Source organism: Haliotis rufescens, unplaced genomic scaffold (assembly GCF_023055435.1).
Source record: "Haliotis rufescens isolate VD_foot unplaced genomic scaffold, xgHalRufe1.0.p SCAF_7, whole genome shotgun sequence".
Classification (NCBI taxonomy): Eukaryota; Metazoa; Mollusca; class Gastropoda; order Lepetellida; family Haliotidae; genus Haliotis; species Haliotis rufescens.
The window spans coordinates 12437550-12455873 of record NW_025964361.1 but is presented as its reverse complement, the minus strand read 5'-3'; the positions used below and the strand labels follow the sequence as shown (position 1 = coordinate 12455873).

General features: G+C 41.0%; 1 protein-coding gene across 1 annotated transcript; it reads left to right on the top strand.

Moving 5' to 3' along the window:
• Positions 1-736: 736 nt before the first annotated feature.
• LOC125376143 lies at positions 737-16877 on the top strand. The gene is made up of 4 exons (XM_048387949.1): positions 737-842; positions 4263-4403; positions 4823-4918; positions 14577-16877. The coding sequence occupies exons 2-4, from the start codon at positions 4274-4276 to the stop codon at positions 16724-16726; spliced, it is 2376 nt and encodes a 791-aa protein (XP_048243906.1). The 5' UTR covers positions 737-842; positions 4263-4273; the 3' UTR covers positions 16727-16877.
• The last annotated feature ends 1447 nt before the right edge of the window (positions 16878-18324 follow it).

Here is an 18324-nt window from a genome sequence, read left to right as displayed (position 1 = left end):
GCAGACCTTTTCGTGTGAATACTACTAAACTTTGATATTCACCTTTATAAAAAAATGTATTTTGCTCGCTCTTTTACCCCGGATTATGCCAGCACGTGCACAATTCATGGTTTTGGTTGGTTGTGTTTGTGTGTATGTGTGTAATAGACGCCACATTGCATGACGCAAGTTGATACGTCATTTCGGCATTTTCCAATGTATTCAGACAAAATGGTGTGTATACAGTCATTATTAACAAAAAGGAGCTTGCATTCCTTTTGCTGTTCAGTATAGATTCTGGCGCCAATTCTCAAAGGACGACGAGTTTCCTGTCAAGTGAGACACCACTGGCTTTGGGGATCTGTGTGTTGTTGCTATTGCGATATTTTACTGCAGCTTCACCCTTGTATTACGGTGATTCAACTGACAAAATCAATATGTCCTCAGGTGCGCAGGGGCTTGTGACGGAGAAATAAGCACCAAGAGTGGCGACGTATGGGCTCTTTGTCACTGCCACCACGCCAGTAAGGACTAAGGAGTTTACTTAATCACTCGCTATGTTTGTTGAAGCGCCATGAGACCAAGCTCCTCACAGCGATATCTCGTTCGCGGAGCTCTCTATACAGAGAGTGTAACGAAGGTGTCAGGCGCTGGGAAGGAGCTTGCCATGAGACAAGGGGTGGAAGGTAATCCTCACTGATGGTAGAATTACATAATGTGCATACCACTAATGGCGTATATTATATACTTACCTCCCTTGCCAAAGCGAAAGCGAAAGTTGATATTTCCTACACCTAAATTCCTGATGCAAGTCGACGAGACGAGCCTCACACAGCCCCTTCAGCATGTTCAACTGACGAAATGTGAGCGTTTTATATGTATGTGGTGCTTGTAACACGGTGTCATGACAAGGGTAGATCACGATGGGTGTAAAACAGTGCCATGACTTGTCACGTCCGTGACATTTCACGTTTACAGACTGGTTGGAAAACACGGGAGCAGGACGTTCGTAATGCTGGGCCTGTCGTAATGTTTAAGTATAAACTATAAAGCCAGAAAAGATAAACCACTTCCTGATCTAGATCAATGCCCTGTATTTTCAACCAGGCTAGACGTGTTACAACCAAGTTCTAGCCTCACCATGGATCTGTATTACAACTGTGTTCTAACTTTGTATTATTCTTTCACTTGTAAAAAGTATTACAGGGGTGGAAATTTGTCATTTCCCGACTCCCGGGGCAAGTAGAAATACGAGGTCGGGCAACAAAAACACTTACTTTAACTTGTCCGGAGGCAAGTAATATTGGAAATTACTATCACTGTCTACATGTCAAACTACTGGTAAAATGGTACAATAAATTAGCTGAGAGAAATTTCGTATTCGCGCTTTCGTAACATCGCCTGTTTTTTCCCCGTAGGTATAACAAGCGATTTCATTGGATTAAAATTGGTTTCTAATGACGCTTTCTTGCCGAATTCTGCTACACGTTTCGTGATTGGTCAATTTTGAGCACGTGACATCAGGCAGCCAATCAAATTACAGCTGTGATACTAAGCTCGTGTTTGATAAATTTCAGAAGTTGGCGAAAGATTTTTGTTAAATCGTGTTATTCTAAACGTTTTAAGCAGGAAATCACGATATATATTAAAAATATGGAATTTCGTGAATTTATCGTGCTAGGTTACGAGCTGTGACAAAGATTTTTCATGCATATATTTTTGCATTAAACATCGTGTCCGAGCCGAGAATTCAAGGCGACGAAAGCGGAGATGTCATTTGGCTTAAATTACACACGATCGCACGAAAAGATGGAAATAATAACTTAGATGTAAGTTTCATTACTTTTAGATATATTTTTGTTGATTTTATATATTACTTTGTACAATATATTTAAAGATTTGTTTAAAACGTCTTTATTTTGCTCTTTGACATGTTCGATGTGGACCCGTTGTCGAAATGTGTGTACGAGAATTTTAATAACATCGCGGGAAATAGTGAATAATGTTTTAATTTATCGATAAAAAATGATCAATTGAAATGAAATTCAGACATTGTGAAATGTGATAGATTTAATAAATGAATGATATTACATGTCCATAAAAATATATAAAAATATATACTATTTTGACGTGGCTACTGCTTGGCTGGAAAACCCCTGAGTATTAGCATTGGAGGATTGCCTACAATTGACTTATCCCACGTTGACCTTGGGAATCAGAGGTCAAGGGTATGAGAAAATCTCACTGAAACAATTGTGGTTGCACTTTCTCAAAAAGTATAAATGCAGTTATCATTAAACTTCTAGATACATCTTCTTTAGGATGGGGTCCTTCTCTGACAATATATCTATCAAAGTTCTCCAACAGTCTGTCAAAGGCCAAGGTCATCATTGAGGTTATTGTGAAAGATTGTTGTATCATTCATTGCCAGTTACTCTTGTACGTTTATGTGTAGTCTGTCAGCCGGGCACCCATATTTGACTAATCGGTTACATTCAAGGGGGCAAATTCTAACCTTGTTTTTTCAAAAGGGAAATATCCCTGCTTCATAAAAATGCATGATAGCAGTCTGTAACTGGTAGCTTTATATATAAAATATGTCCACGAGTACGTCCACCATTTTGTGACAAACTAAAATCTTGTCATTCCATGAAACGATGCTCTCTTTCAACAAACAATTCAAGGACAGTTTAACTTGTGAAAAGAAATATCTGTAATATCTTTTCATTGCATAATATTACACAATTGATTCATTCTTTGCACTCACAATGTTATTGGACATTGAAAAGTCCTCTTGTGGTTGATAACCTCTAACCACCCTAAAAGTCGACTTCATCAAATTCATCCTCAGATGAAACATCAGTTCCTGTTTCAACCTCATCCTCTTGATTTTCACACATTTTCAGTTTACACATGCTAGAGCACTTCATTCTGTTGACCATGCATGGACATGATGGCAGCTTGCATGATCGTGAGCATTTGCATGCAAGAAATTCAAGTACTGCTTCTGGTGCTGGTGCACCGTCCATCCAATCAATGACAAGCTTTTCTCCTCCCTCAGGTGCACACTCAATTCTCCAGCCAAAGCCATCAGGACTAGGCACCTCTGGTTTCTGCTGCAGGCTCCTCTTCCAAACTGCTGCTTGGTAGTTTGCCCTCTCTGCATGTTTGTGAAGAGCATCCTTAAAAGACGGAATGATATTAACAGCAGCACCAGGATCAATAGTGAAGAAGACATCTCTTCCCTCCACGGTCATTCTACATTTAGCAGGCTTGTCCGTGTTTGAATCTTCATGCACAGAATTTATCCAATCTTCATCTGGACGTTCAACATTGTTGACTTTGCTGTATTGCTTCTTACTGGGACACTTTGGTGCAAAATGATTCAGCTGGTGACACTTCGTGCACTTTTTTCCCCATGCAGGACAACTTTTACGAGCCATGATATGAGAATAACCACAGAATTTACAGTCTCTTTCATGCTGAGATTGGGGTCTCTGACTTCTCGATGGAGAATTCATCTTTTGACTTGAACGAAGAGGCTTCTTTTGCCTTGATCTCAAAAAGTCTATTGCAACTCTATTGATAGGTTCAGGTCTGATCAACTTTGACTAACTGACGCATTTTCAGTGGCTTTACAGATGTCGATACATCTTTCTAGAGTCCCCCTCTTTGAGCAGTGCTTGCTGAGTGAGCTTGAGGAGGATTGTCGGCCATATTTGCAGACTTGAAGCAAGGCTAGACTATCTTCACAGACAATACACACTTGTAGCTAGTTGACATCGACAAATGCAGACAGGAATCTCTCGAGTGTGCAGAATGTCACTTATCACGTCAAATTAAGCTAATAGATTCAAGTGTTCATTCATTTCAGCGAGTGACATCACTGCTGAGACATTTGAATGATAGCAAACGAACGCACGTGGTCTGAAACACCTCGGCTTCCATTATAACATTTCAGACATAAAACTGACAGAAATAGGTTGTGGTATCATAGAGGAGTGAGAAAGTCACCTGCTGCCACCATGTTACGTGCTGTGTATGCTGTACACATGTCTGGATAGCCATAGCCAACTCAGGTTAAAGCATCAACGTTTATTAGAACTTGCATGGCTGACATACGCCAAGGGAAGCAACTGTTGTCACAAGAGTGCATACCACGTAACAGTCTCTGGTAAATGATAACAGTTGATAACATTTTATTGTGCTTTTGGGAATTTGGTGTTGCTTGATCAATGTCCTGAGACATATCATCGATGGTAGTAACTATGGTTTTCTTTCAGAACAGTGAGAAATGGAAGGAAATCCGGACTCACGTGGCCATCAGATGACTGGACGCCTCACAGAGGAAGCAGCTGATTTACTGAGGAGAACTGAACAAGGGAGACAACCTACTTCCACATCTGCAATACAGCACAACTACAGTGAGCATTTCAAACCTGTACAGTCATGCATACAGCTAGAAAAGGAGTAAGATCGATATCAGATTGTCTGATATCCCACAAATAACAGGAAGTCATATGCATGACATGTGGAATGACATGTGTAAAACATAAAAAGAAACACATCATAAGTATGCCCTTTCTATAGGGCTGGGACGGGGTACTCGGGTTGGTACTGAGCATGACCCGGGTACCCACAGGACTACCTGGACCCGTGGTTAGTCACATTATATGTTGTTTATTGACAAAAAATATCTAGAACTCTATGGTTACACCGGGTAGAAAATATGGACTCGTCCCAGCCCTACCTTTCTAAAAAATTCCATGTAAGAGATTTCTCCTGATTGTGGAAGGGTTTTCTTGTATTTATCTGACGATTATGAGACCAGAGGTTTTCTTAGTTGCAGGTGGTCCAGTGTCTCATGTGGACTTGACCAATTCTACCAATGTCTCCGTCTCCGTGGGGGAACAAGGAGCTAGAGGATGTCTGTCACAAGGTGAGATGCCACCCGGCATGCACATGCTGATACACTGATGCAGAGGACAACTATTATTATAAGAATTAAGTGAGTGAGTGAGTTAATTTTAAGTCACACCGGCAATATTTCAGCCATATCGTGACTATCAATAGTTAAATAGAATACATATATTGAAACGATTGTAAAAACCTGCCAACGAGGGACAGTAAAACAACTAGACTTATCACAGCAATAAATTTAAAACTAGTATGTAATAATAAAATCAATAGCGTTATACATAACAATACATTATAAAAACGGGCTATAGATCGCCAACAACTGAAGGTAGATCACCATGCTAGGGTCCATGGGGACTTACAGTACTTTTGCTACCTGCATGGACCCCAGCCGGATTTACATCATCCCTTCAGGTGTTGGCAATTATTGACAAATGTAGCCAAATTAAAAGAACACATATTCTACGATTAAAACTGTAGTTGGAAAAACATACTTTGAATGATATGGACTTACGATACCCTCTCAGGGGGACAATAATTTTACACTACTTTAACCCCCTTTGAGGATACAGCCACGATCAATCACAGATTTATTTATTCCACTAATGCTAAAATTCATTTATTATATACAAAGCTAATTAACAAAATTTACTGAACAACTCTATTTCTTTTAAAAAGCCAATAATTAAATGAGAACTAATAGTGTTAAAAAGATCCTTCATAGAATTAACCTTGAAATAGTTATCCCTTGTGATGGAAAAATCAACACAGTCAAGCAGGACATGCTTGACCGTGATTCTTTCATCACAAGGGATGCAAAACGGAGGATCCTCACCTTTCAATAGATATTCATTGGTGTAACGCGAATGGCCAATACGACATCGTCGTAAAATGACCTCTTCAAATCTGGACTGACAACCCAAGTAGGTGTAACCGATATTTGGTTTAATGTCATGTAATTTATTGATACCTACTTGGGTGTCCCACTTCTGTTGCATCAGATCTCGTATATATGATCCAATCACAGGCCTGTAATCAGTGTATGGAACAAGAAGTGGTGTCACAGATTTGTTGAGTGCAGCTTTAGCAGCAGCATCGGCCACTGTGTTACCTTTGATTCCAACATGGCTTGGTAACCAGGAAAAAACGATGTCGCATTGGCCAGTGGCAAGTTCATTATATAATTCAAGTATTTCGATTAAAAGTGGATGTTTTGTAGATTGATTTGTAATTGCCTGAAGACAGGAAAGAGAGTCGGAAAATATAATAAATTGTTTATGCTTCGATTGTTTACGAATGTATTTTAGTGCTGTTAATATGGCGTTTGACTCGGCTGTAAAAATAGAACAGTTATCCGGTATTCTAGATGATATTGTCCTGGATCCGATGATGGTGGCGCTTGCAACTGCGTCACCATCCTTTGATCCGTCGGTAAATATAGATTGATAAGTATTATATTTGTTTCGTAACTGATTATACTCTTGTTGAAAAATTAGTTGATTGGTTTCAGATTTTTTAAATTTAGTTAAGGTTAGATCCACCTCTGGTTTCACTAACTGCCATGGAGGGGAAGTCAAAAGTTGGGTGGGGGCTATATTTTCGAGAATTATTTGAGCAGCCAAAATGGACGATTGTATTCTTAGTCCAAGGGGTGGAGTGAGTGATGATTTTTTATTATATAGGTCTTCATAAAGAGGGTTAAAAACACAGTCATAGGCTGGATTGGAATTCAAAGAACGTAATTTAGAAACGTATTGTAGAGATAACTTAATGCGACGTTGTTTAAGTGAAGGCTCATCAGCCTCCACATACAAACTATGAATTGGAGAAGTTCGAAAGGCTCCAAGGCAAAGCCTCAGGCCCTGATGATGAACAGAATCCAGTTTTTTCAAATTGCTTTTACATGCTCCACCATAGACGATGGAGCCGTAATCAAGTTTAGAGCGGATGAGGGCTCTGTACAATTGGAGGAGGGTTTTCTGATCCCCTCCCCATTTTGCGTTTGAAATTACTTTTATGATATCAAGAGCCTTCAGGCATTTAGTTTTTAAATAATTTATATGTGGCAGAAACGTCAAGTGATGGTCAAAAATAAGACCAAGAAACTTGGCCTCTTTGACAACTTTGATAGGAGCACCATCCAAAACTAAATCAGGGTCCTTATGTTGCTTATACTTTCTGCAAAAATGAATGCAGTTGGTCTTGGCTTTTGAAAATTTAAAGCCATTTTCCAGACACCATTTATTGATTTTGTTTAAACACAATTGTAGTTGTCTTTCAATGGTATGCATGTTTTTACCACGACAAGAAACATTAAAATCATCCACAAATAATGATCCATCAAGTGAATCGTTTAAAACCTTCGACAAACTGTTTATCTTTATGCTGAACAATGTTACAGACAAGATACTGCCTTGTGGGACACCCTGATCCTGATTGTAATGGTCAGACAGGGTTGAACCCACACGAACTTGAAATTGTCTATTTTTTAAAAACTGAGATATAAATAGAGGCAAACGGCCCCTTAAACCAAAATCATGTAGATCTTTTAAAATACCATACTTCCATGTAGTATCATACGCTTTTTCGAGATCGAAAAATATTGATACAGCATGTTGTTTATTTATTATGGAATTTTTAATAAAAGATTCTAAACGGACTAAGTGATCGACAGTACTACGATTTTTGCGGAAACCACATTGAATGTTAGTAATGAGATTGTTGGTTTCCAAGTACCAAACTAAACGATTATTTATCATACGTTCCATAGTCTTACAAACACAGCTAGTGAGGGATATTGGTCTATAATTCGAGGGATCAGTATGATCACGACCAGGCTTAGGTATAGGAATGACAGTAGCATGTCGCCAAGATGATGGAAAATTTCCAGAAGTCCAAATATTGTCAAAGATATTTAGCATAGTTTCTAAACACGATTCAGGTAAATGTTTAAGGAGCTGATAATGAATATTATCAGGCCCCGAAGCAGTATCGTGAGCTTGCCCAAGGGCAGTATGGAGCTCATGAATGGAAAATACTTCATTATAATCCTCACCGTTATCTGAGTGAAAATTAAGCTTCTTTTTTTCTTGTTGTTCCTTATATTTCTGAAAGTTAGGTACATAATTAGATGATGAGGAATGTTGAGCTAATGTTGCACCTAATTTATTAGCAATATTAGATTTATCGGTTAGTAGAGTGTCACCTTCCTTGAGATGGTGAACACTGGATGTGGATCCTTTTCCTTTAATTTTCTGAACCATATTCCAAACCTTTGAAATAGGCGTTCGGGAATTAATTTTAGAAACATATGTTTGCCATGACTGTCGTTTATTTTGCTTAAAGGTGCGACGAGCCTTGGCATTTGAAATTTTAAATTGATTCAAGTTATGGACTGTTGGATGGCGACGAAAATATTTTTCAGCCTTTTTTCTAGCCTTTCTAGCTTGTTTGCAGTCCATGGTAAACCATGGTTTACGGATATGTGGAACCGTAGAGGACTTTGGGATACATTCATCAGCTACTATATTCAATTCATCAGCAAAAACCTGAATAGGGTCATTATCATTTAGAAATAATTCGGGTTTTAGTCTTTCAGCGCATAATGTTTGAAATAAAGACCAATTGGCCTTTGTAAAATTCCATCTTGTAGAAGGTGGAACATCAGTTGGATTAACAGTTGATAGTATAGTTGGGAAATGGTCACTTCCACATAGATCATTGTGAACTGACCATTCAAAATCGTTCAGTAAAGTAGAATCAGTGAGAGACACATCCAAAGATGAGTAAGTGCCAGTTGCAGGATGCAGATACGTATGGGAGTCATCATTAAAGATACACAGATCATAATTAGATATAAAATCTTCAAGTACTTTACCTTTAGCATTTGTGTTTGTACCACCCCAGAGTGGATTGTGGCCGTTCAAATCACCCATGATAACACAGGGCTTAGGGAGCTGATCGTAGAGATTTTGAAGATCAGACTGCTGGAGAGCTGATGACGGCGGAATATACAGAGAACACAATGTAAATGCAACGTGCAAAGTAAGTCTCACTGCAACAGCTTGCAGATTAGTATTGAGAACAACAGGACTGTGTATAACGTTCTGTCGCACAATGATTGAAGATCCTCCTGTGGCCTTATCCCCTGGAGGAGAAAACGAATGATACGCACTGAACTGACGTAAATTAAAATTGTCTGTCTGCTTTAAATAGGTTTCTTGTAAGCAGAACGCTGATGGATTAAGATCCTGGACTAAGATATGTAATTCATTAAAATTAGTCTTTATCCCTCTACAATTCCACTGTACAATATTATTTGAAGACATTAACTTTTAGGGGGATTGACAGGAGATCTACCCCTCACCTTCCTTGAGGGTGACAAACTTTGTGCCCTTTGATGGCTGATGTCGGACACATCCATGTCCTCAAGGGATCCATACTTATTAAAAAGTTGGATCATATTCTCTGCCCCTTTTGAGGCTCTACCACTCTGATACCTTTTGGAAGATTCTGATTTTGGTTTAGACTTGTTCTTAACAATTTGTTTGATATTTTTGTCTGAGTCAGATGGTTGAGCTGATAGAGTTGATGACTGTTCTCGAGTTATAGTTGAATCCTTACCACAAGAAGTCTTGGACCGAGTTATTTCTTGTGACGTGATGAGTGTTTGGGAACTAGAATTCTCATGTGAATGCCTCACCTGGACAGCTGCAGACAATAATGTGGGACCAGATGTTTTAGTCCATGTGTAATCGGTCTGGCAACCGGTGGAGTGACATGTAACAGGTTTAGTCTTAGAAATCTGGAGTGAAGCTGAAAGAGCAGTAGAATAGGTTGGACCTGGATGTTCCTGATCAAGAACAATCTTTTTGGCATCGAAAAAAGAAATGTTGCGCTCGTGCTTGATTCGTGAAATTTTAGACTGGAGTTTCCATGTTGGACAATCTTTGGATGAAGAGGGGTGGTTGCCAGAGCAGTTGACACAGAGTGGAGGTTTGTCACAGATGGTATTGTTTTCACATGTGCCAGCACATCGATGACATGCAGCTGGAACATGGCATGACTTTGATCCATGGCCATACTTTTGGCAGGAGTAACAGCGCAAGGGATTTGGAATAAATGTATCTACCCTTAAATTACAGTAGCCAGCTTTGAGTGAGTCTGGACGCACTGGAAGACAGAATGTGAATAGATAAGTGTTGGTTTGGGTAATTTCATTATTTTTCTTTGCTGTGAAGCGTTTGACGGCAGTTACTCCTTGGGAAGTCAACTCTGTCACAATGTCATGTTCTGTCATGTCTGAAAGGCAACGTCCGATGTCACGTACGATGCCTTTACTGCTATTTAATGTTCTGTGAGGAGAAACCTGAACAGGAACATTAGCCAGTGATTTGGTTGATAAGAGAATTTGAGATTGAGTGGGTGTTCTGCATTCAATTAGAAGAGAGCCAGATCGTAGTTTTTTCACTTCTTTCACATTGCCAGCCAAACCTTCTATGCCCTTTGCTATGGCAAACGGATTGAGTTTTAAAGGACTACCATCTGGAGCAGACATCACAAGAAATCGAGACCAATATTCAGGATTTGTGGGACGTTTATGAGTATCATCATCCTCAGAAGAGAACGAATCATCAGATTCGTGAGAGCGTTTTTTGAGTGGGGGTGCCATGGTAGTTTTAAATGTGGTTCACCCTCCTAGCTCCCCACCCACCATGGAGTGTCAACGTGGACGATGCCACACGTCTGTGGATCTCCAACAGACGGCACCAAGGATACCAGGAGGGTATACTCAAGCAGAAGTATTAATCGAAGATCAATATATCCACCGGATTGGCCCATGAGCCACCGCCTTCTGGCACTGGCATCTAGGCAAATTTTGAATTTATCAAGAACAAAATCAATAGTCATGTATATTCAAACATATGTCATAAATTCAAAAAATTCAAACAGTAAATCAAATACAGTTATATATTTCCAAGCCGAATATTTCGAAAATTGAGCAAAAAGGTAAGGTGCTCAGGGCTTGGCATGACCAGCCGATTGATAAGACCGGGCCCATCTTACCACCCGTCTAGGCGAAGTAAGGGTCGAAGTGGTGTATTGGGCAAAGGAACACTATTCCTGGAACCAGTGCCCTCAACCACCAGACTCCCGTCCTCCGCCGACACAGGGACGCAACCCACGGCAAACGGGCTGCCCACTTTGGTCGCCTCTTACGACCAGCAATGGGGTGCTGTGGATATATTCTACCCCGGTTCCACACGGGGGAAGAGCTATTAGCGCTACCCAGCACTCACCACGAGGAGGTTGCTCTTCACGAGTGCCATAAGAATTAAGAGAGGATAATTTAGCATGATTCAAACATGCTACAGGACCAACCAATTGTTATTTGGGAGAGGGCTTGGAAATGTATCTAACAAATTGTCCAAGAATAAAATGGGAAACTTTGAATGATCCTAGCTATGTTATCTCTAAAATTTGCTCATGTGATTTCAATCTGATTTTATGAAACATGGCCCCCACAGTGGCCATCTTGAAAATGTCCTTGGTGTTATTTCAGCATTTCTGCTTTTATCATTATGAAATTTGATATGCAGCAAATATGCGTCTTTTGGAGTTACATACATTTTTTTGACAAATTTATATTTTTGACCCACTTATGACCTTTGACTTTTACATACCCATTTTTCAAGTATTACTGTATTTTTTACATCCAAAAAACGACAATACCTATGAACTGAAACTTTGCCAACTGATCCCACTGAACTGAATTTTGATCACAGATTTCTGATTTGATATTTTTCAATACGTCCGTCAATCATAGTCATATTAGGTTACATCATTATCATGAAAATAGTGTCATGAAAGTGAAAGACGCTCTCATGGGCAAAAAAAATCAAAGTAGGTTCAAATTTGGAAACCATATCTTAGATTCAACCGCACACTAGCATGCCATCATTTTTCATCAAATTATCTGCATTCATTTGGGAGCACATGGGACCTGTGCTTGTTCAGAATGCTTTTAGAGATCTTCTCGTCTGATACTGCTTGACTCTTTATGTTATTTAAAGCAGTGTAAATTGATTGCATGCTTTTTGTATGAAGTATATTTAACAATTCAAATTTTACAAAAAGTTAAAAGATTCTGACAGTGGTCTAGTGGTAGAGTGTCTGCCCGGAGAGTGGAAGGTCAGGGGTTCATACCAAAAGATGCTTAAAGATGGTTCTTGTTGCTCTCCTGTCAGGTGCTCGGCATTATGGGATTAAAAAAGGACTGGTCAGCTTGGAGTCAGTATACTGTGTCTGAGTGGGGTATTCATGTTAAACTGCGGCATAGTATCTCAGTGGGCTAGCACTATAAAATAGGCATTTGTCTGGACTAGAACAAGCAGTCACACACACACACACGTGCATGCACATCACTATGTAGGTTCAATAATCTTGAACGCGACGTTAATCCCCATTTCAACTCACCTCACCTTAAAATCAGTGTGAAAAGAAGTGAGTGATATTGATGCACAGAATGTAATTGAACCATCCAGGGTCTACACAAGATGACTGTCTCGCGGTGTAATATCCCAATCATGACATTCGTAGATACTGACCTGTTGATTGGGAATATTCTTGCATGACGATTGATTTGAGGACTGGTCAAGTGGAAGACTACATGCGACACCAACCAGGCTTGGATGGATAGTGTGGAAGACTGGGCAAGTGGAAGACCACATGCCAACACCAACCAGGCTGGAATGGATAGTGTGGAAGACTAGTCCAAATGGAAGTCCACATGCGACATCAACCAGCCTCGGTTGGATAGTGTGGAAGACTGGTCAAGTGGAAGTCCACATGCGACATCAACAAGGCTCGGTTTGATAGTGTGGAAGACTGGTGAAGTGGAAGTCCACATGCAACACCAACCAGGCTCGGATTGATGTGGAAGTCCACATGCAACACCAACCAGGCTCAGATGGATAGTGTGGAAGACTGGTCAAGTGGAAGTCCACATGCAACACCAACCAGGCTCGGATGGATAGTGTGTAAGACTGGTCCAAATGGAAGTCCACATGCGACATCAACCAGCCTCGGTTGGATAGTGTGGAAGACTGGTCAAGTGGAAGTCCACATGCAACACCAACCAGGCTCGGATGGATAGTGTGGAAGACTGGTCAAGTGGAAGTCCACATGCAACACCATCCACGCTCGGATGGATAGTGTGGAAGACTGGTCAAGTGGAAGACCACATGCGACATCAACCAGGCTCGGATGGATAGTGCGGAAGACTGGTCAAGTGGAAGACCACATGCAACATCAACAAGGCTCGGTTTGATAGTGTGGAAGACTGGTCAAGTGGAAGTCCACATGCAACACCAACCAGGCTCGGATTGATGTGGAAGTCCACATGCAACACCAACCAGGCTCGGATGGATAGTGCGGAAGACTGGTCAAGTGGAAGTCCACATGCAACACCAACCAGGCTCGGATGGATAGTGTGGAAGACTGGTCAGGTGGAAGTCCACATGCGACACCAACCAGGCTCGGATTGATGTGGAAGTCCACATGCAACACCAACCAGGCTCGGATGGATAGTGTGGAAGACTGGTCAAGTGGAAGTCCACATGCAACACCAACCAGGCTGGGATGGATAGTGTGGAGGACTGGTCAGGTGGAAGTCCACATGCGACACCAACCAGGCTCGGATTGATGTGGAAGTCCACATGCAACACCAACCAGGCTCGGATGGATAGTGTGGAAGACTGGTCAAGTGGAAGTCCACATGCAACACCAACCAGGCTGGGATGGATAGTGTGGAAGACTGGTGAAGTGGAAGTCCACATGCGACACCAACCAGGCTCGGATTGATGTGGAAGTCCACATGCAACACCAACCAGGCTCGGATGGATAGTGTGGAAGACTGGTCAAGTGGAAGACCACATGCGACATCAACACGGCTCGGATGGATAGTGTGGAAGACTGGTCAATCAGTGGCAATGAAATTAAGATAGAGGTTCATCTTTAGATTGAACATACAGTATGTTTTATTATCTCACCAGTAATAAATACTATTCGTTTTTTTTTATGGACCATTATTATACAGCTCACTTTGATTGTACCTGGTAAGCAGCAATGTCTCAGAATGACAGAGTGAAATTGGGCTTAAAGTCATGTTGAAGATTCCTACACATGCATAGCGATGGGCATGCATGTGTCTGTATGGTTGCTTGTACTAGTCTGGACATATTGTGGCTTTATAGTGCTGTGCCACTGAGATACCATGCCACAGTTCAATACGGATGTCCACCGATACTGACTCCAAACTGACCAATCCTTGTTTTGTCTCCTTCATGGTGAATACCAGGTAGGTAACAAGTTCCATCTTTTCACATTGTTTGGCATGACATGGCTGGGGGATTGAGGATGATTATGTGTTTTCTTAGGATCATTGAACGCACCTGGTAAGCAAAGAAAAGACTCAGCACAATGTTTAAATTTTTTGTGGTTATTGTATGAACAGCCTGAGTCATATCCAAGTGGTTAAAATGTGTGGCTTGATTTAAACTCTGCCTTGCTGTTGTGTTGTCTATTCTGACTGGAATGATGCTTTCTACCCCAGGTCCAGATTTGATTATATGTAGACCAACTTAACATTCACACAATCAATGTTTCCCCTTTTCCCACAGAACGTTACTGCCAAAAGGTGGAACTGCTCAAGGAGTATTTTGTGGACATCCATGCCCTCCAGACAGCCCAACAGCTCCTTGAGAAGCATGGCCATGTCAGCATCTGTGGAGCTCCTGGAGATGGGAAGACCAGCATTGCTCTGAAGATCTGTGAGGCATATCAACAAAAGAGATATGAAACAGTGTTTGTGGAAAACATTGAACGTTTTGACGTTGATACAATTTCTGAACGACAATCACACATGCTGGTTGTTTTTGATGATATATTTGGTTCTGTCACATTCAGTTCAAATTTGGACAGACTACATGAATTGTTCAGTGACTTGTTTGATGATCTTGCTAAAACTGCCGCTGATACAGAGAGGGAATCCAAGAAGAAGAAAGAGAAAAAATCAAAAGGTAAGGAAAAATCCAATGAAGAAACCCCCATCTACAGACTGAAGCTTGTTTTTACATCCAGGACATACATCTGGAAGGAGGGGTGTTCAAGACTACATCAGTACAAAGTGGATCTACTTAAAACAGAAGCTATTGTTGATATGACTAAAGACCATCTCACGGTTGAAGAAAAGAAACGTATGTTACGTTCCTACAAGAGCAAACATCCTCAATGTGATATCTCTGAAAAGGATATTTATAGCATCACAGATTCAAAACACAACATATTTGGATTCCCTCTTATCAGCAGACTCTTTTTCACACGTGCGGTCTTCCAGATGCACAACGTAAAATTCTTCAATAATCCACTCACCTACCTGAGAGGTGACCTTGACGCCATTGTCCGGGAAGAAAGCAATAGATCGGCAGCCATCGTCCTCCTCATCCTGTGTGATGGAAACCTGAACCTTGTTTCTTTACGGTCATGGAAAGCTGGAAATGTCAAGTTTGATGCTGTGAAAGACGTAGTTCCTTGTTGTACAAGCACCGGGATTGGCAAGGAGATCACAAACTTTACTGGGGTCTACTGTACAGTCGAGGATCACATCGCATCTTTCTCTCACCCCTCCATATACGATGCTGCAGCCTGTGCTGTAGGACATCTCAATCTCGTGTTGCTGCTGGAACACTGCTCCCTGAAATTCATGTATGAAAGAGTGAGGCTGGGTAAGAGTATACAGTCATCAGACGTTGAAGATGTCACAAACATGATCTACATCACCCCCCAACTTCACCAAACAGTAGTGGACAGATTTGAGGAAGGTATTCGACAGGGTTGCTTCATTTGGATAGTGAAACATCCAGTTCTCCGTGATGAGAGGATTGCCTCCCTACTATGGAAAGAGATTAATGATAACATTGTTGATATTGTTGAACAAAAGGATAGGGACTCAGGTGAATGCTTTTTGTATTTAGCTTCCCTATCTGAGAGTTACTTTCTATTCTCAAAGTCATTAGAAGTTGTTGTAAGACAGGGTGACACATCAACTGATCTATATGACTGTGTGGTAGCCTGTGTTACACATGGCAAACTGAAACACCTGGAACACCTTGTAAAAGTCATGAGTCGACATGGAGGATTCGATGTTGAATTTTCCATAGACGGGGAAACCCTTCTGATCATGGCTGCCAAGTCAGGACAGTCAGAGGTGTTCAACTTCCTCACCCAGAAGGGTGCTGATATTTCAGTGACGGACAGGACAGGAAACACCTGTTTACATTATGTCTGTGAATCAGGAAGTATGGCGTTGACCACAAAGGTGGTTGAAATGCGTCCTGTTTTACTAAATGCCAAGAGTTTTGCGGGTTTAACACCTGCAATGCTTTGTGCCAAAGCAGGTCACCTTTTCATCCTGAAGTTCCTGAAACAAAAAGGAGCCGATTTAGCTCTTACCGACGATAAATTGTCAGATTGTTTGCACTTGGCGAGTGAAAATGGCAATCTGTCAACTGTGAGGTTTTTGATTTCGCTGAAAATGTTTAATGTGAACAAGAAGGAAACATGTTTTATGCAAACATCAGCTATGAAGGCAGCAGAAGGAGGACACTATGATGTTTATCTTCTCCTTGTATCTGAGGGTGTGGATATGACTCTTACTGATAAATACAACAGAGACTGTCTGATGTTGGCATGTGAGGGAGGAAACGTATCTATTGTGAAGCATGTCTTGTCAATGAAAACATGCGACATCAACAGGCGGGGAGGAGTGTGAAACAAACACCAGTTATGATGGCATTGAAAGGAGGACACTATGATGTTTATCATCTCCTTGTATCTGAGGGTGCAGATCTGACCCCTACTGGTGTATACAACAGAGACTGTCTGATGTTGGCATGTGAGGGAGGAAACATATCTATAGTGAAACATGTCTTGTCAATGAAAACATGGGACATCAACAGGCGGGGAGGATATTTTAGACTAAGACCAGTTATGATGGCATTGGGAAGAGGACACTTTGATGTTTGTGATCTCCTTGTATCTGAGGGTGCAGATCTGACCCTTACCGATGCATACAACAGAGACTTTCTGATGTTGGCATGTGTGGGAGGAAACATATCTTTTGTGAAACATGTCTTGTCAATGAAAACATGGGACATCAACAGGCGGGGAGGATATTTTAGACAAACACCAGTTATGATGGCATTGGGAAGAGGACACTTTGATGTTTGTGATCTCCTTGTATCTGAGGGTGCAGATCTGACCCTTACTGATAAATACAACAGAGACTGTCTGATGTTGGCATGTGTTGGAGGAAACGTATCTTTAGTGAAACATGTCTTGTCAATGAAAACATGCGACATCAACAGGCGGGGAGGAAGATTGAAACAATCACCAGTTATGATGGCATTGGAAGGAGGACACTATGATGTTTATCATCTCCTTGTATCTGAGGGTGCAGATCTGACCCTCACTGATGATGACAACAGAGACTGTCTGATGTTGGTATGTGGGGGAGGAAGCATATCTATAGTGAAACATGTCTTGTCAGTGAAAAAATGGGACATCAACAGGCGGGGAGGAAGATTGAAACAATCACCAGTTATGATGGCATTGGAAGGAGGACACTATGATGTTTATCATCTCCTTGTATCTGAGGGTGCAGATCTGACCCTCACTGATGATGACAACAGAGACTGTCTGAGGTTGGCATGTGTTGGAGGAAACGTATCTATAGTGAAACATGTCTTGTCAATGAAAACTTGCGACATCAACAGGCGGGAAGGAGAGTTGAAACAAACACCAGTTATGACGGCATTGGAAAGAGGACACTATGATGTTTATCATCTTCTTGTCTCTGAGGGTGCAGATCTGACCCTTACTGACAAATACAACAGAGACTTTCTGATGTTGGTATGTGAGGGAGGTTACATATCTATAGTGAAAGATGTCTTGTCAATGAAAAAATGTGACATCAACAGGCGGGGAGGAAAGTTGAAACAAACACCAGTTATGATGGCATTGGAAAGAGGACACTATGATGTTTATCATCTTCTTGTGTCTGAGGGTGCAGATCTGACCCTTACTGATAAATACAACAGAGACTGTTTGATGTTGGTATGTGAGGGAGGTAACATATCTAAAGTGAAACATGTCTTGTCAATGAAAAAATGGGACATCAACAGGCGGGAAGGAGAGTTGAAACAATCACCAGTTATGATGGCATTGAAAGGAGGACACTGTGATGTTTATCATCTCCTTGTATCTGAGGGTGCAGATCTGACCCTTACTGATGCATACAACAGAGACTGTCTGATGTTGGCATGTGTGGGAGGAAACATATCTATAGTTAAACATGTCTTGTCAATGAAA